Consider the following 27,052-nt stretch of genomic DNA (forward strand, 5'->3'; position numbering starts at 1 on the left):
TTAGCTGCCAAATGGGTGCTGGGAACCAAAGGAACATCCTCTGGAGGAGCAACAAGTGCCCGTAACCACTGAGCAATCTCTTTAGGCCCTCAAGGAAGGAAAAAATTAATATTTAGAAAGAATCACAAACCTAAAGCACAAAAAAATCCTAGAATCAAATGGATCTACTGATAAATCCTACAACACTTTTAAAGAAGAATTAATGTGAATCCTTCTGAAACTCTGCCCTAAAACTCAAGAGGAAGGAACAATTACAAACCCAAGTCATGACATCAAAATTACTGATGCTAACCAATCTATGATACTATAAAATAAATAACAACAAAACACATGCAAGATCCCCAGTTAATATAGATAAAAATTCTCAGCAACAAAATCACCAATAGCACATTAAAAGAATGATACACCATGACCAAATGGGATTTATCCCAAAGATACGATGATTCACAATGTACAAATCAATAAATATGATGCACATTAATAGAATGAGGTATAAAAATTACATTATGATATTAATACCTGTAAAATTGGGTAATAGTTAATAAACTTTCATGAGTCAATCTCTCAACAAATTAGGAATAGAAGGAAATTACTTCGACAAAATAAAATTCTTGTAAGCTCATGGCTAAAATACTGTCAATGCTGAAAACAGTGAACACTTTTCTTGTAAAGCAAGGCTGTTTGTTCCTATCACTCCTAGTCAATGCAGTAGTAGACATCCTCCTATATTAGATTACCAGGCATGAAAAAGAAAATTTGAAAGAAGCAAATAAAATCACTTGTTTGCAGATAACATGAGATCTTGAGTGTAGAAAATTCTCACTACTATTTACACAAACATACAGAGAAATTATAGAAAAAGGACATTTGTAAAGTTAACAAGAGTTTGAAACTTTAACATACGTCTAAGCATGGAGGTGCATGCCTGTAAGCTTGGCACTTGGGAGGATGAAACAGAAAAATGGCCACAAGTTTGTGGCCAACCTGAGATTCACAGTGAGTTTTTGGCTAGCCTGGGCTACACAATGAGACCTTGTCTCAAAAAATCAAATAAATAAAATTCAACACGCCAAATGAGTGCTCTTTCTACATACTAACAATGAAATGCAGGAAAAGGAAAGTAAGTCAATCTAATTTGTGTTGATGCAAGAATAAAATATTTAAAGACAAAATATAAGTAAGAAAATGTGCTTTATGCTAGGTTTTGGTGGAGCAAGCCTTTAATCCAGCACTCAGGAGGCAGAGGCAGGTGGATCTCTGTGAGTTCAAGGCCAACCTGGTCTACAAAACAAGTCCAGGACAGCCAGCCAGAGTTCTGTTATATAGAGAAACCCTGTCTCAAAAAACAAGCAAGCAAGCAAGCAAACAAACAACAACAAAGAAAGAATAAGGGGGAAAAAAAAGAAAACCAAAATAAAATAAAGAACTGAGATTTAGACCCTAAAGACTACAAAATATTAATGAAAGAAGCTACAAGGAAATAATATTTATGTTAAAGCATTCAATGCTAATGTGTAAAGGACTTTATGCTGTCAAAATGCCTATACTACCTACTCTACTTTCCTTCTATAACTGGCCAATCTGAGGGAGCCATTTTCTCAACTGAGGTTCTCTCTTGTCAGATGACCCTAACTTTTGTTACATTGAAAAAGAAAATTAACCAACACACTAACAAAGCAAGGGATCTCAATTTCTGTTAAACTTTTAAAATAGAAAGATAAATAAAATCCATCAGGACTCGCTTATGACCCTGAATGCCAACCATCATCATCATCATCATCATCATCATCATCATCATCATCATCATCATCTTGAGAAAAAAACCTCACACACTTATTATGGCACTATTCATAATAGTCAAATTATAGAATCACACTAGGTACCAATCAATAGATAAATGGATTAATAAGATGTGGTACAGGGCTGGAGAGATGGCTCAGAGGTTAAGAGCACTGACTGTTCTTCCAGAGGTCCGGAGTTCAATTCCCAGGAACGGTATGGTGGCTCACAGCCATCTATAATGTGATCTGATGCCCTCTTCTGGCCTGTGGGTGTACATGCAGGCAGAGCACTGTGTACATAATAATAAATAAATAAATATTTTTAAAAATATTTGGTACATATCCATAATGTAATTTTATTCAGCCATAAATCAAAACAAGTCATATAATCTGTAGGAAAATAGATGAAAATGGAGAAAGTTAGGTAAATTGAAACCTGGCATACCTGAATGAAAATATTATGATGAAACCCATCATTGTATGGAATGAATATATGCTAACAATAAGTAAAAAAAAGGGGGCAACAAAGCTGGAAGCTTCACATATCCTTGCTTCAAGTTATGCTACAAAATGACAGCAGTTAAAATACGGGGGTAGTGCCATAAAAGCAGATGTGCACAGTGATGAACCAATATAGAAGGGCCCAAAACAAACTCAGTTACTTTGAAAATGGTTCAAGAAGACACATCAGAGAAATGAAAACCTTTTCTACCAATTGAGGCATGAAAAACTATAACCCTTCTGCATGAGAAAAGAAACAATATTAAAGGGCAGTGAACAGAATGGGGACAAATATATAAAAACAATTTCTCTGTTACAGGATCAGTAGCCAAAATACATAAGAAACTTATCAGCAAATAACTTGATTTTGAAATGACCCAAACTGGGATGCATAGTAAAGTTCCAGGCTAGTCTGAGCAGCCCTCAACAGTATTTAAAAATAAAAATGAAAATACGGGCTGAGAATATGAGTAGACATTTCTTCAACGAAGACATACATGCATATGAAATGTGGAAATGACTAACCATAGCTTTACTAAAATAGAAAATAAACACTGGTGAGAAAGTCAAGAAACCAGAACACTTGTACATTGTTGGGGAGAATACAAAATGGAACAAAGCATGGTGGTCTATCATAGGCCATGACTAAATATTTAACTTGCAGGTGTTAATTTAGAAGAACTGTAACCAAGATCTTCAAAGAGATATTTGCCTTCACATGTTCGCTACGGCACTATTCCCAATAAATAAAATGTGGAAACCGTGTAAATATCCATCAATGGATATATAGATAAGGGAAATTTTATACACTACACAGTGGAATGTTATTCTGAAAGAAATTGATATGGGTGGATATGGAAGACCTTAAGCTAAATGAGATAACAGTCCAGTCACAGAAGCGGAAAGACCATCTGATTACATTTAGACAAGGTATCTAAAATAGGGAAAGTTATAGAAATAGTATGCTGTGGTGGATGCCAGGGAGCAGATGAAAATGAGAAGCTTAGGCTCCATGAGTATACCTTTCTAGAGATCCACTATGCATGATGCCTGTTGTTTATATATTTTCCATGTAAATGTATTCATAGTATAGCTCTTAAGTGTTCTCGTCGCAATAAAAAGTTAGGTGGATGTAAAATTTTAACAAGACATATGAATATTGCCATGGTTTGGATCTTAAGTGTCCCCCAAAGGCCTATGTGCTAAAGAATTAGTCCCTGGTTTGGTGCTATTAGAAGGTGGTGAAAACTTTAAGAGGTAGGGTCTGGTGGGAGGGCCTTATATAACTGAAGGGGTGCCAAAGGGGGTGAAGGACCCTGGTTTCTTTATCTTTTCCTCCTTCATTCTTTCTCCTTCACCTCCCTTTCTCCTCCTTATATGTTCTCTCTCTCTCTCTCTCTCTCTCTCTCTCTCTCTCTCTCTCTCTCTCTCTCTCTCTCTCACACACACACACACACACACACACACACACACACACACTCCTCCTCCTCCTCCACTACCACCACCCTGGCCATGAGATGAATGGGTTTGGTCCACCAAGAGCTGTTTCAATGGTCTATCACCATTAGGCTAAAGCAAGTGGACCAAAGACTCATAGATTAAACTTTTTAAAAGGTGACCAAAAATAGGCATTTGCTCTCCGTAATTTGATTTTCTCACTGTTTTTGTATGAAAACTGACCCCAACAAATATACTTTTCTGAATTCAAAGATGAAAAAAGAAAGACTGAAAAACATCAGTGTCGTCCTTATTTTGTGTTCCAATTTTACCCAGAAGGCACAATCCAGTCTTGAAGGAGCAGCTACATATAATGACTCCCAGACCCTTCTAATACAGAATAGTGCTAGTTAGAAACATACTGGGTCATAAAAGCTGCATAGTAACAGATACCTCAGTAACTAGTATCACTTGTCTGGAGAGATGGCTTCAGGTGTCAGCTGAATAAAAATAAAGAAGAGGGTTATTAGCTTTGGCTTTCTTGGATGATGACATTAAGATGGGGCTACCTGATCCTAAGCCTTGCAATAGTTAAAAAGTAATCGTTGAGCTTTTTCACTGCAGACAGTAGAGGAAAACTAAAATGTGTGGCTCCCATATGGTTCAGTAATAATCACAACCAGTTCCCTTATAGAGTCTGACGAAATACATAACGGGAGAAGAAAAGGAGGCCTTGTGGAAATTGCACAGGGTAGGGTGGGGTGGACAAAAACTTCGGGCCAGAGAGAGAAATCAGGAGTACAATTGTACTTTGCAGGACCAAACTAGAATCGTTTAGGTGCGCTCCTTATATTCATGTAAAATGCCAGCCACTCCATCAACAGACATTTTTAAGTGCCCACTAGTGATTTATAGTTAATGTTTAGTGAGCTGGAATGCTGCAACTGGAACTACTTAAATATTTCTTGACTTCTGAAACACAATTAAATTGGTACATAGAGGGAATTAAGAGTAGTATCAAGGTCTTTTAGAGAATGATATGTTACCCATTGAATTGGCCTGTCTGTCTGGGTAGTCAATCATGGTTTTGTCTAATGTACTAGATAAGCATATCTCATTCAACCTAAGAGACTGGCCAACTTCAGATAGAAGCCATTTACAAAATACACACGAGAAGCTATAGTCACTATGAAAGTGTGCATGTGAGGGAGAGAAACAAGGAAACGAGGAAGAAAAGGGATGAGCAAAGTAGGAGATGAAGTTCTGTAGGATATAGAATTTTCAGGGTTTTTTTTTTATTTTGGCATAAGAAACAAAAATAGTTTATTTCTCCAAAAGAAACCACCACATCACTCCACATTATCTCTATACCTGTCTGTCTCCGTAGCTGTCTCTATCTCTGTGTGTCTGTCTATCCACCTCCCAACACATGCAAAACAATCTAGTTTGTAGATTGAATACAGAAACATCTATACTTTCAAAAGCGCATTTTTTTTCAATCGGTTTCTGTAAAGTATAGTGATAAATGTTAAGAGCAAGGGAGAGAAAAGATCAGATTGCAGCTAAACAAGCAATGTAATAAAACTTTGCATTTAGCTCTGGGCATATAGGCCCTGGCTTCCACTCCTGGCACTATAAAAAAAAAAATCCTTTAATAAATAGAAAAAAGTCTTCAAAAAGAACATGGTGAACATGTGAAGAAAAGTAGAGAAAGGTTAAGGAGTTAGTGCTAGGATGAATAAAATGATGATACAGAGAATACAAGAAATGTTGTTTAGGATGGTCCTCAAATTAGGCCAAATTTAGTCAGGCAAGTTGGACCAGAAACGAAGTTGGGATGTTATGATGAGCGAAGTACTCAGTATTTTCTGGAAAGTGTGAGTTGTCACATTTGGGGCTAACTAACAGTACATAGCAGTGACTATGGGAGATAATAAATCAAGTATTGTGAAGGCAGATCAATCAGTGTCCGTTTGTGAGAGAAGATGTGTAAAAACTATAGCTCTATGACAATCCAAAGCCCTGGCTTGTAGTAGAGTGCTCCTCCTAGGGGGAGTTTGCAAGAGGAACACAGCCAGGCAAATCTGAGGTGCTAGAAATGGTGTTTAGGCAGGGGGCAGTGTTGCTCAGTGTGGATGGCCTTCTTCTGAGCCTTTTCTATGTGAGGTGATGCGGGAAGAATGTGGAGAAAGGTTGTCTGTGAGGCACTGCTAGGAGCATGTAGTCACAGCAAGCACTGAAGAGAAAGGGGGCAACACTGGGAGTGGCGACAGTAAGAGGCTGAGACACGCTATTTTAACAATTTCTGAAGTAAATGTCAGCGGTGAGAGCTTCAGAGACCAATCATTGAGTTCTGCTTCCTTGTGATACAGACAAAGGTTGCTAAGTTTCTCAACTACAGGAAGTGACTTAGAGGATACCTTTAAACGGGAATGGGCCTAGATGCAGCTGAGCCAGCCTGCAGTGCAAAAATCCAGACCTAAAGTAACCAGGGCTTGAGGGCAGGTGGGAGGAGCATGATTGAAAGGGCTATTTTGAAGGAAGAAAGCCCTGACAGGATGTGATAATTAACCTGATATAGGGATGAGTAAGTGGTGACTCCAAGATTTCAATCTAACTGAGTGGGAGGTGAAGAGGCCAGGGACTATGGCAGTTTTGCAAGAAGACAATAACAAATTCCATTTTAGACATTTTAAGGCTTACAGGAAGAGAAAAAAAAAAAGAAAGAAAGAAAGAATATTCAAGTAAGCATTGCCCATCACATAGGGTCTTGGGAGTTGTGAGAGTTCTTCCCTGCACTTTTTTGAGTAAAAGATGAGTGATTTTCAAAAATACAGACTTTAATCAATGGGAACTTTAAGGGCGGACGTGGCAGGGGTGGGGCAGGGGCCGATGACGGAGACAAGAGACAGAGACAAGGGGCTAACCTGCGATTCTCGATTCATACTGACTAAGGGGAAAATAGACAGAGGGAAGAGAAACAAGGCCATTCAGAGCCCCAGAAACCATGCTGGCAACAGGATTTGGGGGACAATAAAGTCAAAAGAATATAATGGAAACAATAGCATTGGTAGCAGAAATTGAGGGTTGGTTAAACAATTACAGATAAGAGCTGTTTTTAAGTGGAGGTAGCTCTCTCTATACTGATAATGAATGACCTCTAGCATATGCAAATGACAAAAGGGGGCAACAGAAGGCTGTTTCAATAGTCTACCTTTTCTGTAAGAAGCAAAATAATATATATGTATATATTCACATTTCCCTGGGTATATATATACTGTGAAAAAGCACAATAAAAATACATTCAGCTGGGGGAAATAAAGCTAGAGAGATAGGAGATTAAAACAAGCAGGAAATTCTTCTTTGTCCCCCTTTTCATACTAAGCAGCCTGCAAGCCATGTGCAGCAAAACTAAGAATGAAGACAGGGGAATGTCAGTCAATATGGCCTTCAAGTAGGCATCAGTTAGTCACACTGGAGATGAATAAGGAAGACACGGACAAGAGGAAAACAAAAGCACTGAACACACTTCTATGTGCCTGAGCCCACACAAAGTACATAGGGAACTGATGTCCGCAGCTGCCTCTAGGAAGAAACTTTAGGTGGTTTAGGGACAGGGATAAAGTAAGATGCTTCTGATTCTATATTTTGAATTTTGGCCCATGATCATTGATTAATCACTCCTCTGCGATAACAGCTTAAACACATAAACTGTCTCAGTAAGAAGCCTGGGAAGGAAAATTGTTGGCAAAGGTAGAAAAGGGAAAAAGAATAGATCTGTAGGGACCCAAAGTAGCAAACCCAGTGTGTGTCTACTCCCTTCCCACTTTGACAAGCAACAGGAGCACTAGGAAGAACAGGAACTCCCAAAAACTGGGGGGGGGGGGGCGGAATCACCATTTGTATACTGAGTGAATGAATTTTGGCAAGTTAATTAAACCTCGCCACCTCCATATCTCTCTCTTAGAATAGGGACATCGATAGCTATCTTTCACACATTGTATCCCCACCCCCACCCCGCCCGGAGTGTCTAATTGGTGCCTTAAATGAGCTTCCCAAGAAAGCCTTGAAATGACTGCTCTGTGAGACGCAACTTTCTCCAGTGTTACAATGCAAACAACACAGCCAGAGCAGAGTGAATAGTGGGATTAGAAAGATAATCTGAGGTATAAAAATGGGATCTCTCAAACAGAGCTCTAAGGGATAAGACAAGCATATGATTTGCTGTCAGTTAAACGCGGGTTCAGATTCTAGCTCGACTCCGCTTTATCTGAAAAACAATGACTTGCCTCTCTGGACCTCACTTTCTTCATCTGTGAAATCGGACCAGTATGACTTCGTATATGACAGTGATGACTTTATAGTGAAAATGCCTAATTGCAAGAACACACAAGATCCTTAACGGCAACTTTGATCATCTCCAGCCCAGAGTTAAGGCTCCCAAGCACATAAACACTGCAATGCCAATTTCCTATTGTGCATTTTCATCCCCTTGCCCTTTCAAAACCAGCCTTCAGTACATAAAAGCACATCAGCTAGCTAGCCCTTTGATTTTTCAAGCACCTATGAGGTCACCCAAAGAATTCTCTCCTGCCCTTTGAACCTTTAATTCCTTCTTAAATGATTTACTGGCTGTCTGGCCTCTAAATGACCACGCGAATGGCAATGTCCTCTCTATCCAAGGCTCTGTCCCTTTGATAACTAAGGTACCCCAGGACGGGACTCACCATTCTCACACCCTTAAAAATAAGCCGCCAAGAAAATTTACAAGTAGAGAGCGCAGTAATATTATCCAAATCTCCCACCAATGTATGAAAAGGCCAAATCATTTCCTAGTTAAGAATGCCTCAAATTATTCATACCTCTCTCATACTTACAAGAGATTCTGATAAGGATATGTGCTTCCAGTGGTCGCCCGACAGTCCAGCTCTGAAAGTCCGTTCCAGTGAAACACACTCCGGAGCAGTAGACTGGTCAGCGGCAAGAGAAGCACTAGGGTGTTACCGTGCTGTCCCTGTGTATTTTAACACTGATCCTTAACCTGTCCCCTTAGTGCCCTAAGATAACCTCACCGTCATACAGACAAGGACCAATGACATTAAACCTCATCAGGAGGAGGAGTATGTCAGTTCCTTTCCTTTCTTGGCAATCTCAGCTTTGAGTGAAACAGTGAGAAAAGGAATGTCATGGTCAAATAACGAAGACACTTAAGGCATTATGTATAAATACCAGACAGTGACTCATAACCAAGGCCAGTGAGATAGAACACGTTAGGGCTTGTTTAAGCAAAAGTGACAAAGCACGCGCACGTACATACACATACACACACACACAGAGATGCATACAGACACGCACACACACACACACACACACACACACACACACACGCACGCACACACACGCACGCACACACACACGCACATGCTGATTTAAAGTCTTCAAATTTTAGCTGAAAGAATGAAGTACTTGAATCAAGCACAAAAATGACTACACCCACTCTAAACAGAGTACCAAGTAGAATGGCTGTGTTACAAGGCTCACAGCATGAGGACCACTCCCTGACACCAGCCTAGGGAACACAGCTTACATCCGCAAGTCAGGCAGCCTGGAGACACCCCATCTTCCACTCCTGCCACTCCCTTTTCACATCTCAGGTTGCACTGGAGGGGACCTTCTTAACCTCCCCGCCCCCTCCCATTCCTTTCACATATTCCTTCCATTTGTACCTAACATGTGGGTTTGAGATTCCGCACAGTTTCTAGGGGAAGTTGGTCATTTCCACCAGGACCCGTGTGGGATGTTGCCCTGGGGAGCTGGTGACAGTGAGGAAGCAGAGGGTTGCAGGGCAAAGCATGGCCGCGGGAAGCGCTATCAGGCTGGGGGTGACAAAGGGGGATGACACAGAACTTCTCAGTGAGGAGCTTGAGAACAGAGAGGATGCCATTCTGCCTGAAAACCTGGAACGTAACGGGGAAACTAGAAATTAAAAAAATAGAACTAGAGTCAGAGAGAAAATGGTCTGTAATACCCGGCAGAAGTACTGTGGGCTCTATTCTACCGGCAGCAGGAAACTATGAAATCCCTTCAAGGGGATGGGACCGATTAAAGGGTGGAAAGCTGTCTGAGGAGGCAAATGTGTTATTTCAGTTGCTCCTCCAGAAGGAGGACCTGTTCTGCCCATTGCAGTGTTTTGGGTTTTTGTTGTTGTTGTTGTTGTTGTTGTTTTAGTTTTTTGTTTGCTTGTTTTTGCTTTTGTTTTTGTTTCTGTCTTTGTTTGTTTGTTTTGTTTTGTTTTTGAGATCCTCTTTCATGGCAGCCTTTCCCCATCTGACCTCACCATCCCAGAGCTCTTCACCATGAGTCTCTTTTGAGTTGAGAGTGACACCCATACCAATAATGCTTTTCACTCAAGACCAAGCCTCCTACTTTTGTACCGAGGTTGGGTCAGTGAATTGGCAGCATGCAGTGGGAGAAGCGTCTGTAAAACTCCCAGTTTAGATGGAAGGAAGGATGACGTACCGTTTCCTCTAGTGACTTGGTCACTAGAATCCCTGCCTCCTCTAAGATGCCAACAGAACAGGAGGAAAAAGATGGAGTGAAGGGAAAGAGAGATAGGCAAAATACGGGAAAAGAAGAGCCCAGCACAGGGCAAAACTTGATTGCCAAGGGCGGTTCAGATCACAATCACTTACAGGCTTAAACTAGAGCCCAGCCTTAAATTAGGGCTCCAGCCTAGGAGATGGGAGATAGAAGCCCCTCATCTGAGTCTTAGCAGTGGAAATTAACTCTCCCTGTCCCTTTATTCTTTTGGGTATTTTTTTGTGAGTTCTGTTTTTTGTTTTGTTTGGTTTGGTTTGGTTTGGTTTTTTACGGGCTGGAAAAGGAAACGCCATAACTCTAACCCTATTACAGCTGTAAAGGGCTGAGAGCCAAAAGCTTCCTTCCCTAAGCAGATCCAGTATGTATAGGGTCTGAGCAGGTTTCAGGACACTGCACATTTCTCAAGCCAAGGGCATGAAGAAAACACGCGAAAATTACATACTGGGGCCTTTACATCCTGAGGAGGAGTGTTACCCTCCCACCCTAGCTCAAACAGCAGAGCAGTCAGCAAGCTAGCTCTTGTAAGAGCTAAACACTCAGGCAATCTTTTCCACAAAAAGAAAAAAAAAACACGTCTCCCCAACAGCAGCAGCTAGGTATTTGAACGGATTTCAAATATAAATTACAAGTTATTTTACCTGGTCAGAGAGAAGAAGCCAATTAAAGAACCTACATGCCCATTAACCTTATAGCAAACAGTGTCATTTCATCTACAAAGAGGTGGAGAGTAGATTTAGGGCAATTTCCATAGGACAAGCATCTTTACAAAGTTCGGAATTTAGCTTCGTAAGGTACAGAAACACCGACGATGTTGCAGAAAAGTAGTAATGAGCTAGGCAGCCAAGCAGAAGAGGCTGGTCCTCAAATTGGCCGGCACATCCCCACACAAATTGACTCTTTCTAAGGCACTCCATTAAGTATAAACAACGTCAGTGCTATAGTTAATCACTCCAAATTTGTATTAGTTTCTATGACAAAGCATCCTTTTCCAGCAAGATTTACAGCAAAAGAGGTTGAAATGCACCCCCATATCCTCTCTATTTGTGGGTAGTAAAGATACCACCTAAGATGATGAAATCCCATATGGAAGTTGAATAATGTTTTTCTATTCTGTTTATTGTTTTGTGAATCTTATTTTTTTAAAGTAATTTATTCAGACTACATCTCAATTCTTATCCTCTCACTTGGATCTTCCTGTTCCCCTCTCCCTCCCTCTTTCACTCTATTCCCCTCCCTTAGGTCTGTGACAGAAGGGGACCTCCTCCCCACCATATGATCACAGTCTATCAGGTCTCATCCTGGTAGCATGCTTATCCTTCCTCTGAGTGCCACCAGGCCTCCCCACCAAGGGGAAGTGGTCAAATATGGGGTACCAGAGTTCATATCGGAGGCAGTCCCCACTCTCCACACAACTGTGGCAAGTGTGCTGTCCATTGGCTAGATCTGAATAGGGGGTCTAGGTTTTCTGCATGCATTGTCCTGGGTTGGTACAGCAGTTTGAGCAGATCCTGCTGGGTCCAGATCCGCCAGCCTTGATGGTCTTCTTGTAGGTTTCTAGGACCTTCTGGATCCTTCTATTTTCCCATTCTCCCATACCTCTCTCATCTGGAGTCCCAATGGGAAGACCCAGCATCTATCTCAATCTTATGCTAAGTGAAGCCTCTCAGAGGATATCCCTGTTGGGCTAGTGTCCAATTATAAGTGAGTATATACCATGTGTATATTTCTGGGTCTGGGTTAACTCACTCAGGATGATCATTTATAGTTCCATTCATTTGCCTGCAAATTTCAGGATTTCCTTGTTTTTAATAGCTGAGTAGTATTCTATAGTATAAACGTTCCACAGTATGTATGTATGTATGTATGTATGTATGTATGTATGTATGTATACAGTATTTTGCCTGCATGTGTGCCTGCATGCCAGAAGGGGGCACTAGACCTCACCATGTGGTTTCTGGAAATTAAACTCAGGACCTTAACCTCTTAATCTCTAATCCATCTCTCCAGCCCAGAACAGTATTTTTAAAGGTCATATTTAAGAACCCTTCGCTGGCAGAAACATAAACAATGCTATTCACAGATTAATAATACCATGCCAAGCAGAGAGAATAATACTTCTAACAATGAAAATGGAACAGAAACTGGAAACGTCAGTGGTTTGAGGTTTGCCTCACCAAGCCACCACATTTCGTTTTACATATACAGAAGGCAATTCTTAAACATCTTCATCTTGGTGAAGCCAACTGATGGTTTTTAACAGCCTCAATCCACATTACCGTGACCATCTGAGGTTTGGCTTTACACAGCTTCTCCCATTTTGTGCTGGATTTCTGCCGCAGGCCCCCCCCCCCACTTTCTGATCACTTGAACTTTCTCTTTGTATCAAAAGAACTCCAGCTAGCACCACTAGCTCCGCTGACTAGGCTTCCTGCAGACTGGAGAAGCTACCAAGACAAAGCTAGGGGAGCTCATTAAATCACAAAGCAGGCCAGTTTCCTATGTCTTGGGGGCATAAGATAGTCCAGCAATTAACTAATTCACCAACAATCAAGAGATTAGAAAATTGTGTGTGACCATGGTAGTCTTAAGAGAATGACTTGTTCAAATGTGAGGCACCAGAGTATGTGAGAAAGTCGTATCACACTCTCCACTCAACTGTGGAGAATATTCTGACCATTGGCTAGATCTGGGAAGGGGTTTAAAGTTTACCTCCTGTATTGTCCTTGGCTGGTGCCTTAGTTTGAGCGGGACCCCTGGGCCCAAATCTGCCTATCATATTGTTCTACTTGTAGATTTCTAGGACCCTCTGGATCCTTTTATTTTGCTGTTCTCCCATGCGTCTCTCATTTAGAGTCCCAATAGGATGCCTTCCCCTCTGTCCCAGTTTCCTGGTAAGTGAAGGCTTTTGTGGCACTCAGAGGAAGGACAGCAAGTAGCCAAGAAGAGACTTGATACCCTATGAGAATATATAGGGGGACGTAATCCCCCGCAGGAACAGTCATAGGGGAGGGGAATAATGGGAAAATGGGGGGGGGGAGGAATGGGAGGATACAAGGGATGGGATAAACATTGAGATGTAACAAGAATAAATTAATAAAAAAAAAATGGGGAAAAAAAAAAAAAAAAAAAAAAAAAAAAGAGAATGACTTGTTATTTTAATTGACTGGGCCCCTAAGTAAACAAATATAAACAAACCCCTTTCTCTGTCTGCAGCTGCCTACTAGACGACCTAACTTGATTGTCTAATAAACAGTATCAGAAGATCCAAAAATAAAGGACAAACTGCTTCTCTTTTCCAATCCCCATCGTCTACAGTTGAAATAGAGTCATCACCTCCCATTCATATTAAATTCTGCTTCATTCCTTCAGTAGTATACAGTATCACTAAGCCCTGGACACCCAACAAGGAGTCAGCACACTCACTCACTGTTTTAAATGGTCTCTTCCTATCTATTGTTCACTTTAGGTCTCTCCTCATGCAAGCAGTTATGTGACTGGTGCTATACTGGTTGCTTGTTTTAAATGTGTTAATTCTGCCTGCACCTTTAAGGCATTCATTGCATGTCCAACTACAACAAACTGTCTTCTATCCCAAGATTACCTAAGTACCATGTACCCCTCAGGTCCAGCTTCAGTGATTACTTTTCCCACAAAGCTCCCAACACGGACCCGTGGACAAGTTTTATTAGATCATATCCCATGATCTCAAGCAACTAAAACGTGTCTCCCCTTTGACATACAGAAAATAGTTATGTCCAAGGAACAACATATAAATAAACTTGTCAGCTCGTTGAGAATCCAGAGGTCAGGTCTACTATGGTGGTCATCTCTTGAATTCTGTAATTTGGGGGTAGGCACACTGCAAAGTGCTCAACAAATATGTGTTGACCGATAGATTGGGAGATTGGCTGACTGACTAATGAGTCTTTCTTTTTTTCTCTTGGTTTTTCAAGACTGGGTTTCTCTGCGTAGCCCTGGCTGTCCTGGACTCACTTTGTAGACCAGGCTGGCCTAGAACTCACAGAGATCTGCCTGCCTCTTCCTCCTGAGTGCTGGGGTTACAGGTGTGTGCCACCACGCCCTAGTAATTGAAGTCTTTAATTGAGAGTTCTTAGGACAACCAACCAAGGAATAACACAGCCTTTTAGAGCTCCAGCTATTTCGATGTGAGGCAGAAACTGTGTCTTGTCTTCCTACCTCTGGCAGCTGCAGACATCACACTAAAGCTGTCCTGACATTTCACACTCATTTGGTAACCTCAAACATTTTAGTTTTTAAGTTCAGAATTCTTTGACAAGAATTTCAGCTTAATAAGGAGACCTAGGAGCTCGGTGTGGTGGTGCACACCTTTAATCCCAGCACTTGGGAGGCAGAGGCAGGTGGATTGCTGTGAGTTCGAGGCCAGTTTAGTGGTCTACAAAGCAAGTCCAGGACAGCCAGGGCTGCACAGAGAAACCCTTCTCAAAGAACAGAAACAAAAACAACAATAGGATAACTAGGAAATATTCTATTTCCTTCTTCGAGCACATATATCCCTGAAATAAAGGATAAAGGGAATTATCACTATTGGACCAACCATGCAAGTTTACTTTATTGCACTTTGGCGGTTATAAATTAATTACCTTCTTCCATTTAAACTTTCCCATATACCTTGTCCTGCTCTCCTTCAAATCCCTGGCTTCTTTTTTCACTACTTTGTTATTGATCATGCAAACTTGATAATTTTCCTTTGAGAATTATGAAACCCTAGACAGAAGGGGGAAAACGATCTGCTCGAGGTTCACAAATGCAGAGCAGAAGACAGACAAAGACTCGGATCTTCTGAAGGATGCAGGTGTAGCTGTAGTTCAGAAGTGAAGCATTTTTGAAAAAAAAAATCTAGGCCTGGGATATGGCTCAGTTTGTAGATCGATTGAGTGATTCCACAGTGTGGCCAAAGCCCTGGATTCTATGCCCAGCACTGCCAGGACACACACACACACGCACACGCACACGCACACGCACACGCACACGCACACGCACACGTACACGTACACATGCACACAGAAGAAAAAAGAAATAATAATAATAATTTAAAGAGAACCAACCCACAATGCTTCAGGTCTTTTGAATCCTAGCACAGTCTCCTTACCCTGACTTGAGATTTAAAGCATAAACTTTTCTTTGACACTAACCCCCCCCCCCAAGGAGCAATTATTGACAACATTACCAGTTTCATCATTAAATGTCATTTCTCATTCCTCTTCTTTCTAACACACAGTACTCTTTATTTTTGTTTTTTCCTTAACATATAAGCATGGCGCTGTCAAAAGAAACTGAGATTTGGACTCAGACAGAAGTTTGAATGCCAGAGGTTTAGCTCAGGGGTAGAGCTTTTCCTCGCATGTACAAAGGCCCGAGTTCTAGCTGCAGCAGTGCAAGAAAAATCAAAATAAATGATTAAAATTAAAATAATATTGTGGTGGCACTACAGACTGAAACTCTGTACTACTAAGGTACAGCTCTGCCTTCCAAGTAAAGCTTCAATGCCAGCTCTCCCACTTAGCAAAGAATTTAGAGTCTTTCATTGAACTTCTCCGGGGGTTTCAGCCCCTTCCTTTGCATAACTGAGGCATCACTATCCATCTCAAAGAAAGGCGAGTACGTGTAAAATACCTAGGATCAGGCACTTGTGCCATGTTTTCCTGGTTCTCAGTGTTTCTGGGCCCTCGGCGTGTAGGCTCTGACCACCCTCTGCATGCATCAGATTGCTGAAATGCAGCCCAAAGTACAGGCCCTACACTCTGTAAATATCTGGGAGTATCCAGATGCTAGCCGGGTCCATTTTGCAGCCTATGGTGTTGACCTTTCTTGATTAGCAATGTAAATTAAGAAAGCCCCAACTTAACAGTCAATTCCTCCAAAGAACATGAGTCAGGTCTGACACACATTCAGCCCTGAGCAGTCAAAACACCACCACTCATCCTCCCCAATTAGTGATGCCATTAAAAGCCACTTGGCCTGTGGAAGTTTTAAGGGGGAAGACTTTGACTCAAACAACAAAAAAAAAGAAATGGAAAACTGCAAGACAGCCCAACAAAGACGCGGCTTTAGCTTGTCATGGTATCATAGGCGAGGATGAGGCTGCAGCCCTGAGTATCTAACCCTTTTCCTGAATAACTAGTCAAACCAGCTTTACTTCTAGCTCTACCTCATCTCACCTCCAACCCCCTCTTCGCAAAAGAAAAATCAGTTTCTGATAGACTGTGAAAGACAATAAATATAAGAGAACCATTCAAAACTCTCCTGCCACGGGTTTCTGGCAAGAGAAAAGGCAAAACAGCTAGAAATCTGTTGGGTGGCATTAGAATGAGGGCCAGAAGATACCTCAAAGAATCTGATCTTCAGTGGGCTTAACCCTTGATCTTGTCAAATGAATCCTACACCTCCTGCATTCCTTAGAGATGTAACATTAAGAGACTTGAGGGAGAGTTAACAGACCATGTCTGAGAACACACCAGGAAATAGCCGCTTCTGCAAAGATAGGAAGTAGCAGTGTGGAGAAAAGCAATGTCCTGTAAGAGCTGCCTGCTGCCAATCATCTTGCCCGGTTCCAAAGCCAGACCCAGAAATGGACCCTCAAGCCCTTCACAAGCCTTCCATAAAGTAGAAATTTGCTCTGTGGAAGTTCTTGCCGAAAAAATTAAAAAAAAAAAGGATGGCACAAAGAGGTGGAGGAACGTGTCAAGATTACTCAGGAAATTGCTGATCATCTCTAAAGTAACTGACGGTGACCAAATACTTGTCCTTAACTCAGGCAAGACAAAGACGAAGTGTGAGACATCTTCCCTCTCTTTCTACTATAATTTACCGAACCATTTCAAACTTATGAGCCTCCGTTAGCTTCTCTCATCTCCTACCAGAAGCATGCCTGAGCCAAGACAGACAAAGCTGGTCTAGCAAAGGAGAAGAGCTCAGTGTAATCAAAGGGGGGGGGGTGGGAAATGGGTTATGGATAGAAGGGCAGGGCAGTCAATGAGCAAATGAACAAAGAGTGAACGGCAGTTGAATGAGAGAATCCCAAATGTAGGCCTTAAACAACCAGTGCTTGTGGGTGCAGGCTGGGAACCAAGGACTGGACGTGATGAATGAAAAATGGGTCTCTTTCTCTGAGGAAGTACTCAATCTGTCCCAGAACACAGGCCCAGACTCACACTGAAAGAGGAGGGTGTGGAGGTGAAGTGAAAGGGGCAGGGTTAGAAGTTACTTTGAGAGCTCAAGTCATCTAGATCTTTGCCACTTCAGTGCCCTAGCAGGATGGCTCTGCCCAAATAAACATGCCAGTGCGGTGTGAGGAAGAAACAGATCATCTCTTGCAAAGCTAACACGCAGGACAATCTTTCCAGTCGCCTATTTACACTGAAGGTGGCTAAAGGACATGAAGAGACACATTTTATTTCATCCCAGGCTTTGGAACATAATCTTTAGCTAGGAGAAATTGTATTTCAGTGTACTCACCGATGACTTAATGAAAGTCTGTCGGAAATAAATATTTGAGGAAGCAGCAGGAAACAAAATATTTGGCTTTATAGATGCAAAGTGAAAGTGCTCCCATTATCAACTTGCCCAGCGTTGCAAGGTAACTCTTAGGTAAACCTACAGTTCAGTTTCTAGGAAAACATCACACATCTGGCCCAGTATTGAGACCATGAACACATTAAGCACTGACGGCAACAGACATCCCAAAGTCACCCAGATCTGTGAGACAGAATGATCTAGAGTGCTTTTCCTTAACCCATAAATGAATTATTTTCCAAGAATGCTTTGTTTATGTAAGCGTCTTGGGATTCTAAATACCGTTTCTTATAGATAACTATTGCGCAGTGTGGTTACACTGAATAATTGCATTGCTCATACAGTGTGGATTAAATGGGCCCCTCTAGAATTGTTCTGAATGAGCCTAACAACAAATAATTGTCAAGTGTCAGTGTGGACATGTTCTCTAGACTTCAATTTGCTTTCCCTTAGGGTCCTCATGCTCCGATAACAAACATTAAGCTGTGATCCAATCGTCTCCCTGGTTTACACTTTAGGAGTAAAGAAAGGTAATTCCCAGCTCAGGTACTAAGTGGGGAGATGGATTTTTTTTAAAAAGTCTGTGAATGCATGACTTCCAGCAGGAGTGATTTCTGTGGCTATTCCAAATCTAAACAGAACCCCAGAGTTGCAGGAAGCACTGCAATCAGTGACACTGACACACACACACACACACACACACACACACACACACACACACCAATTGTGTACACCTTCGTATATACGTATGTAAGTTAGAGACCACTTATGTTACATATGGCTGATATTTTCAGTTTGGGATATTATTGCTTTTCCTAGAAGGGAAATTCAAAGAAGTAAAAAAAAAAAAACAAAACATGGAATTTTGATTTTTGACAGCATTTATTAAATGCCACTTTCTCCTCTGTTAACTTAACGATGTCTTTGTTTAGTATATATGCTCCATGAAGGCAAGTCTTATGCCTTCTCTCTCATCTTCCCTGAAGTGTTTTTTTTTTTTTTTCATGGCTGCTCTGGGCTAGGAGCAGGGGAAATTCCACATAAAAAGTAGAAGATGAAAAGTGTCACTCAAAAATTCATTAGATGTGGCTAGGGAGATGGCTGAGTAGGCAATTGTTGTGTCATCATGAAGAGCCAAGTTCAGATCCCTAGCAACCACATAGAAGGCAGGGATGTGGTACATACCTAGAACCCAGCAGGGGTCAGGGATAGGCAGCTCCCAGAGGCTCCAAGGCCAAGCAATCTAGGTTAAGCCCTGTCTCAAAAACACAGTGGGAAGCAACAGAAGAAGACATCCAACATCTGCCTCTGACCTCCACACATACAGACACACACACACACACACACACACACACACACACACACACACACACTTCATCATATAGCTTTCCTCCCTGCTTATGTAAAGACCTTGGACAAGCAGGATTACCAAGCTGGACACCGGTGTGCATGCCTGTAATCCCAGCACTCTGGAGGCAGAGGCAGGCAGATCGCTGTGAGTTCAAGGCCAGCCTGGTCTATAAAGCGAGTCCAGGACAGCCAAGGCTACACAGAGAGACCCTGTCTCTGGATAGCCAGTAGCACAGTACTTCTTCAACTAGCAGAAACGGACACCGAGCCTTCTTATATATATATATATAGCATTGCCAACAGAGAAACCTTGTCCTCTTCAGCTAGATCTTCTTTTAAACATACTTATTTTATGTTATGAGTGTGTGTGAGCATGCACATGAGCTTACATGCATACAGGAGCCTGCGAAGGTCAGAAGGCAACAGATCCCCTGGAACCGTTATACATTTGAGCCGTCATGTGGATAATGGGAATCAAACCTAGGTTGGCTGCAAGAGCAGTAAGCCCTCTTAACTGCTGAACCGTTTCTCCAGCCCCTCTCGGCTGTATGTTTTTCAAAGATCTGTAGATGTAACTCAATGGTAGAATGCATGCTCGCCATGGGAAAGGCCCTGGATGCAATTCTCAGCATTAAAGGTCTCATTTAATTTTGATAGCTCTCTCCAGGAGATGGCTATATTCTGCTGTGGGCTCCATAAGTTAAGAGAGCCCCTGTGGGTGTGATGGCACACGCCTTTAATCCCAGCACTCGGGAGGCAGAGGCAGGTGGATCGCTGTGAGTTCGAGGCCAGCCTGGTCTACAAAGCAAATCCAGGACAGTCAATGCTACACAGAGAAACCCTGTCTCAAAAACCAAAATACAAAACAAAACAATAACAAAGAGAGATTCCCCAAGGAGCAGAGGTGTAGCTGAGTGGTAGAGCACTTGTCTCCCGTGCACAATATCCTAGATTTGATCTCAAGCACCAGAAATTTAAAGGGGGGGTAAGGCAAGGGAGAACAACGGACAAGATGGGGTGAATCCAGAGTAGGAGGCGTAACCTCCTATCTCATAAGAGTTGAGAAAGTCCATAAAGTTTATTTTTGAAAGTACAGAGTGGGAGGCTGAATCTCAGACCCCATGAAGAAAAAATTGAGGAAGTACTGTCAGGGTTTGTCTAAAACCAGAGGAAGCACCAATGTTCTGTGTGGTCCAAGATTGCAGATCTTAGCCCCATGGATGATAGGCAAAGAGAAATATTTGCAACTCAACATAGAGTTAAAAAAAAATGCCCACAGATAACCCCTGACAACAGTGAAACGGGCAGGTTTAAATATACACACACACACATACACACACACACACACACACCCATGACCAGTGGAGAACAAAATCAGAGACACTCCACAGCAGGTTCCTTAATGATCTTAAACTGGGTGCCTTCCAAGGACTTGAGATTCTCCGTCTCTAGGTCACCAACACCAGTGGGAGCAGCAATAGGTACAGCAGCCCTAAGGGCAGTATGCCCTTTGGCCCAGGGTGGGCAGTGAGCAGGAGAGCTCACCTTCCTGTAATCTCTGCTGTTCTTCATTAACTTCCCACCGACGGCTCAGCACATTTCCCTCCGCTTCGGAAGAAACCAAACCATAAACACAATTGTGTGCTCGCCCCATGATAATTGTTCCATAACTAGCAGTCTCTGTCCAAAACTGTCTCTTTTTTCTCTTTAAAGAAATTCTTGGGGAGTGCTCCTGGAGAAGCAAGGGGGGAATCGTTTAACCGTTTAAAGAAGAACAACACTCAAGTGTCTTCCAGCTGGAGTTAAAGTACTGTCTTTGAGGTTTTGAAGGGGGAAACCCCTATAACAAGGCATGGACTCTTTTCCTTCAGGGAATGAACATGTGGCTATCAGCAGGCTACTAGGTATATATGACAGACCTAAAATCCCATATATGCAAATTACATGTGACAGCATCTAAAATCCTATGTATGCAAAGGGTTAGCCAAGCTTTGTGAGACATACCATACAGTCTTCTTGTTCTACCTCCCTCTAATAGCCTTAGATAGATTCCTAGTCCAAGCCCCCATATGCTGGGCTCTTTCTGGAAGAAGGCAGAAGTTATGGAATGGAAGCAGTAGGTGTCTTTGTGGATTCTAGTGGGAAAGATCAGGAAGGGATTCATATAATTAATCAGGCTGTATTCTTCACCTATAAACCATGCCCCGTGATAGCTTTGGGACTCCCAGGCCCTTGACTTGGGCTGTGGCTGGGGCTAGGTCTGACCTGTAAGACAGCTGAAAAGATTTGAAAGGTATCTCACTGCTCATGGAACCTCTGCATCCAACAAGAACTCAAAGTCACAGCCCAAATTTACCTCCAGTCACAAGAAAACTTCAATCTGATCATCCAGGTCAACTGTGCGTATAGAAATAAGATCAGAGTGGGAAGACAGTAGAGCTTACAAGGAACGTAAAGAACATGCCCTGGGCCTTTCTACAAGGTCAAGGAGAGCAAAGGGTTTACCAAATGCAACGAAGATGAGGCTGGTATGCCTACTGGCACTCTGTAAACAGTGACTTACATCTAACAGGAGTAAAATGACAGAAGGATATCCGTGTACATCCCATATGCTTTCTCCTGCAGACTCTTCTCCTACTCCACCCTCCTTTGTTAGAGAACAGCGACTAGCTCCCACTTGCCTCACTGTGCCAAACTGAGACACCTACCAAAAAAAAAAAAGCCAGAAAAAGCAAATATAGAGGGCAAGCACCATTTCCTGGCTTGTTCTTTTCACCCTACCTTTCTTCCTCTTTTCCCTGTATCTTGACACTGGTCTCCACCTCCACCTTTTCTTTTCCCGTATGCTTTTCAAATTTCAGGGCACCATTCTAAGAACTGGAAATTGACACAGGACCCTTAGGGTACAGTTCAGTTTTTCCATTCTTTCGTCTCTTCCATGTCCCCATACCCACACACAAGGATACTTCTTGCGTGTCTAAGACCTCCAAGAGGTCCTATATAATATGAATTCATTGGTGCCAGAACTTTGCAAAGCTCACTTATGCCCTCAAAGAATCATTTTATGCAGGGGAGTCAACTCCATGGATGACTGTCTACACTGTAGACAATAACACAACACAGTAAAAGAGACACATCTGATTTCTTGAGAACCCCCCATTTCATTTAGACAATACCTGCCCTGGTCTAGTATGAGAAGCTAGGCAAAGAAATTAATAATTTTAAAATCATGGGACTACTCCCTCATAGTCATCTTCTTTCATTTATTATGACTGTAGTAGTACTGTCGTTACATAAGGAAAAATCACTAACAGTCCCCTCAAACGTGTGATCATCAGTAGAACGGGCTTTAATGTACTATCTTTGCCACTTGACTTTTAACACACAGCCATCCACGTCTCCATAAATCAAGCAGCCGGATTCTACACATCCTGGAAACCATAATAGCTAGTTCCACTGATGATTCTTCCCAACCTGATCATTTCCTGGTCTAAGGGTTTGTCTATGACAAATGAAAAGTAAGCTTTCCTATTCCATGCCTTCTCCTCCTACTGATGACCCTCTCTCAGTTTTCTCCATTCCTTGATCTCTCTATCTTTCCCAAGCAGGCAAAGGCCAGCATCCTAAACCCAAACTACTTTTTTTCATTTCCCCAGCACCAAAGGAGGTTTGCTGCCATTTTGCATGATGGCTTTTGGCTCTTCTGTCTCTCCGAAGCCTAAGTTATTCAGTTACCAAAACAGTCTCCCCCTGCCACCACCACCACCCCCCGCGACCTGGCTGCCCCCGCCTTGAGCCCAGACTTCATTAATGTATACCTAAAAGACAGCCATCATGGAGGACTTTCATGGCATGAAAAGCATTAGTGGAGTTAGAAGCCAAGAAGACCTGACATATCCCTCAAAGTTATTCGTCAGTGCTCCCTCACAACTTGTACTACCAGAAGAATCAAGTGATTCTCTAAGCCACAGAAAGTAAATCAGCTAAGAGCCTGCCCTGAGCCACTGCACGATACAGTGAAGCGAGCCACCGAATGCACTGCAGAGTCCATTTATTTTCCCGTCCGCTTCTCTGTAACCTTCCCTGACTGTCTCACGGCATGGCTGTGATAAGACAATGAAGTAAGGCATGAGAAGCACACTATGCACAGTAGCATCAAAGGCCAAGGAGACAGCTGTCTTCGTTACTCATTATATGGTGGCTCTAGTGGAAAAAAATTGCCAGGGCTATAACAACCAAACCATCATAGTGTCATTTAAAGACGGCCCACTTCAAATTCATCTTAGATCAAGGAATGCCCAGGCTCTCAGGAAAAGGAAAAGATAGTCCCAGGACTCCAGAAGGAAGAATGACAAAGCAAGGGTTTGAACCCAGAGATTCTTATTTAACCAATTCAAGTCTATTTCTAGTCCGCTCCCACCAGCGGATACAGATTTTAAAAGCTACTTGTGAGGAGAAAGCTGTATTGTTCTAAAGCATGTTTAAAAACTAAGGTAGAAAAATGAATAATCCAAATAGTATCTTGCGAAGAAGAAGGAGGAGGAAGAGGAGGAGGAGGAGAAAGCAGCAAACATTACACTGAAAAAAGCCCCGCCCCCTTTATGTAATGTCCCAGCTAACCTTGCACATTATACCTGGCTTTTACTCTAAGGAGCCAGGCTGTTTGGGAGGAATGAGTAAACTGAATTTACCTCCTGCATATCCATGCATGTAATAATGAACCTCCATATAATAGGGGCCAAGTGTGCATTCAACAGAAAAGGAATCATTAAAAGGCACCCTGCCTCTCCACACGAGGCACTTCCTTAACAGTGTGGCCAAGAAAACCCTCATCTGTCCTCAAATAATCCCCCAGCCAGACCACAAATTGCTGGCTGGCCCATACTTAGTAACACCCCCTGCCATGCTCCTATGGGCTCACAAAATAATTCAGGACCACAGCAACAAGCACTCTTGAGAGGTGCCTGGCAGGTTGGGTCAGCCTGAACACAACTGAAAATGACCTCTCCAGGGCAGGTTGTCCAGGCCGACTGGAAATTCTGTGGGCAGCCTGAGAAGAAAAAGAAAGGGAGGAACTGGCACACTACAGAGAGCTGCATAGCCCTTTGTGACCTTGGTAGAAAGAGAGGAAAAGAGGAGGACTTTGATTAGAGGAAATTCTTCAAAGCTAGGAGTCCCCTCTCCAAAGGGGCTCTTTGATGGGTTTGCTTGGCTCCAGAGACCGCCGCTGCCAAAGGAAGAGCAGAGCCTTAAAGCAGGGATGTGACGGTAGATCAGAGGCATCTATGTCAATCTGGCTAGGAAACCAAGATGAAGATTGCCTACTTTGAGGAGGCTAAAGAGCCTCTCCAGGTCCCTGCCAATACCCTCCAAAGGTTGCCTCAATACCCCCCCCCCCCGCCCCAGCCAGCCAGAGCTGACCGGTTCACCCATGAACAACACATTATTACCACACCTGCAGGCCACCCGCACAAGTTAGCTAGGGAGGCATTCCAATGCACAGAGAGACCAAAACACAGGTTATTATGAGGGTGGGGGGCAGTTAATTTCCAGAGTCCAGCTGCTAAGTAAACAACATGAAGGGGGTGGGGCGCAAGAAGCCTTATAGCTACATTTGTTACCTAAAAAAAAGCTACATCTTTCTACCTCCTGCTAGATTCCCCCACCTACAATCTTAAATGCTTTCTCCCCGCCTTGGACTAACTCTGGCTCCCTAGCTGAGTCTGTAAGAGAAACAACAACAACAAGAAAGTGGGCTAAAGTTCATGAAGTCCCTCCACCTGGCAATCTTGTGCTTCAAGGTGAGCCGAGCAGTCTTAACAAGTCACTCTTCCCAGTCACCGCTCCAATTGTCCCCATCCTCCACCCTCACTCCCACTAGAGATGCCTGGGTTTGGAGGTTCCAGAGTTACTGGGAGTGCTTCACTCCCCTGGCCTCTAGCTGCTACTTGGTTCCAGCTGACCACAGGCTCTTAAATCAAACCAACCCTAGTGGCCGCTTCACACAGCTGTGCTCCATGGCACAAAAGTTCCCTCCACACTTCTCAGTGTGCAAGAAATCTCGCTGGCTTGGGGGGGGGCGAACTCGAGAGGGAGGGAAAGGCCGAGGGGAACCGGCAGCAGCAACTTCCCAGCGCAGAACGGGCAAGTTTGTGTGTCCAGCTGTAGAAAGAGAGGCTGAGAAAAGCCACCAAAATCCAGTCCCCCAGCTCCGCGCCAGACCCGAGCCCAGCAACCTGCCTTGGGCAGGACAGCCTGAGGCAGAGCCTGGAGAGCTAGCGCCTAGCGCCCACCCCCTCCCTCCCCCAGCTCGTGCCCTCAGCCCCTTACTGTCCAGTTGGGCGCAGGGCCCTCCAAGGCAAGGAGAACCCCCAGCAGCCGCCATTTCCTGCAGCCCACACGGAGGTGAGTGGCCTCCTTGCCGTGGGGGAAGCGGGGCTGCCCCGGTGCCCCGCGAGTGTGACTGCACGCAAAGCTCCAACAGGGCCAGGTGGCTAGGGTCCCATCCTCCAGCCACAGTTAACTGCAGTCCGCTCCGGAGGCAGGACCCTCTCCTTGGGGCTGTAGCCCCTCAGGCTCTGGCCGGCCAAGTCGCAAAGTGGGGCTGAGGCCCGCACCCGCGCAGTCAGCGCACCCGCTAGCCCATTCAAAGTTAGACGCCCTGAGGAGCGAGCCACCGCTCCTTACCTTCGACACCGTGAGCGGCTCGCAGTGCTCCAAGCCCCCCTTCAGGGTGAAGCCCCAGGGCGCCCCCCCTTGCAGCTGCACCGGGACGTACTGGTAGGACCCCGGCCGGCTCTCCATCCTCGGCTCGGCTGGGCAGGCGGCGCCCGGCTCCTTTTCCGTGGGGGCTACGGAGCCTCCGCCCCCAGCAGCTCAGCCACCATCGTCCTCCAGCGCCGCGCCGCCCCGCTCCGCCTACTCTCCAGGCTGGAGACGCTCAGGCAGCTAGAGAGCTCTAGGAGGAAATGACACGGAGCTGGAGAGAGGGGGAGAGGAGGAGGGGGAGAAGGGGGAAAAAAGAAAAGAAGGAAAGAGAGGCGGAGGGATGGCGCTTAATGGACAAGAAAACGGAGCAATGGGGAGGGGCAGTCACTGGGACCTCGCCTATAGAATCGCTGAGGAGTGGGAGCCAGGCAAGGCCTCACATCAATTGTTACATTGTTTCATTCAAGTAGGCCCCCTCTTTGGTCCTCCTCTTTTACTGAGGAGCTACCAGCCCCTCCTTCAGCCCAAGCAAACCGAGGTGAAAGTCACTGTGCATGGCCCTCGTGGCCGCGTGCACTTTTCTGATTAGCTCCTTCATGTCTCTTAGACTTGCCATTTTCTTCTGAAGGTCCTGAGACACAGGTTCTGGGGCGAGCACATGGGGGTGGGGGTGGGGGTGGGGAGTGGGCACTTACAAGGCTGCTAATCTATGGACCTTGCTTAAAGGGGTGGAAAGTAAAATATACCGTGGACCAGCAAATACAGAGAGGTTGTGCACGTAGGCTGCTCCAAGTACACTCGACTTGTGTGGAGTCATTAGGGAACATTGCCTAGGAGCATAGTTTAAATAAAGGAGCACTGAGGGTATCCCCTGACCAGGCTCAGCTACAAACCAGCTCCTTGCTGGTGCCTATGACTGGGATTGTATATACTCCACTCATCTGGGATCCTGGCACTGCCTTGCACTTACCCCCCCCCCCCCCCCAGAAATGACCAACCTAGGGAATCTACAAAGTTTTGACTAGCTGAATACAAGCATACAAGAAAGCTGGCAGAGGAATGATGGGCCTTTTGGAAGAATCAGCTTATACACAGGGCCTGAAGCATACCCCATCACCTGC

The 27,052-nt window shown here is 43.7% G+C and overlaps 1 protein-coding gene across 3 annotated transcripts in view; it reads right to left on the reverse strand.

Moving 5' to 3' along the window:
* Shroom4 (shroom family member 4) overlaps positions 1-26,156 on the reverse strand; it is a 207,472-nt gene extending 181,316 nt beyond the window's left edge. Inside the window, exon 1 of one of the 3 annotated variants that reach the window (XM_051142252.1) lies at positions 25,911-26,156. In XM_051142252.1, coding sequence (XP_050998209.1) covers positions 25,911-26,027 — 117 coding nt within the window. In that variant the 5' untranslated portion in view covers positions 26,028-26,156. Of the gene's footprint in view, positions 1-8,596; positions 9,001-25,910 lie in introns of those variants that run through there. The other 2 variants (XM_051142251.1, XM_051142250.1) reach the window with 2 other exon arrangements.
* Positions 26,157-27,052: the final 896 nt, after the last annotated feature.

This window comes from Acomys russatus, chromosome X (assembly GCF_903995435.1).
Source record: "Acomys russatus chromosome X, mAcoRus1.1, whole genome shotgun sequence".
In the NCBI taxonomy this organism is placed as follows: Eukaryota; Metazoa; Chordata; class Mammalia; order Rodentia; family Muridae; genus Acomys; species Acomys russatus.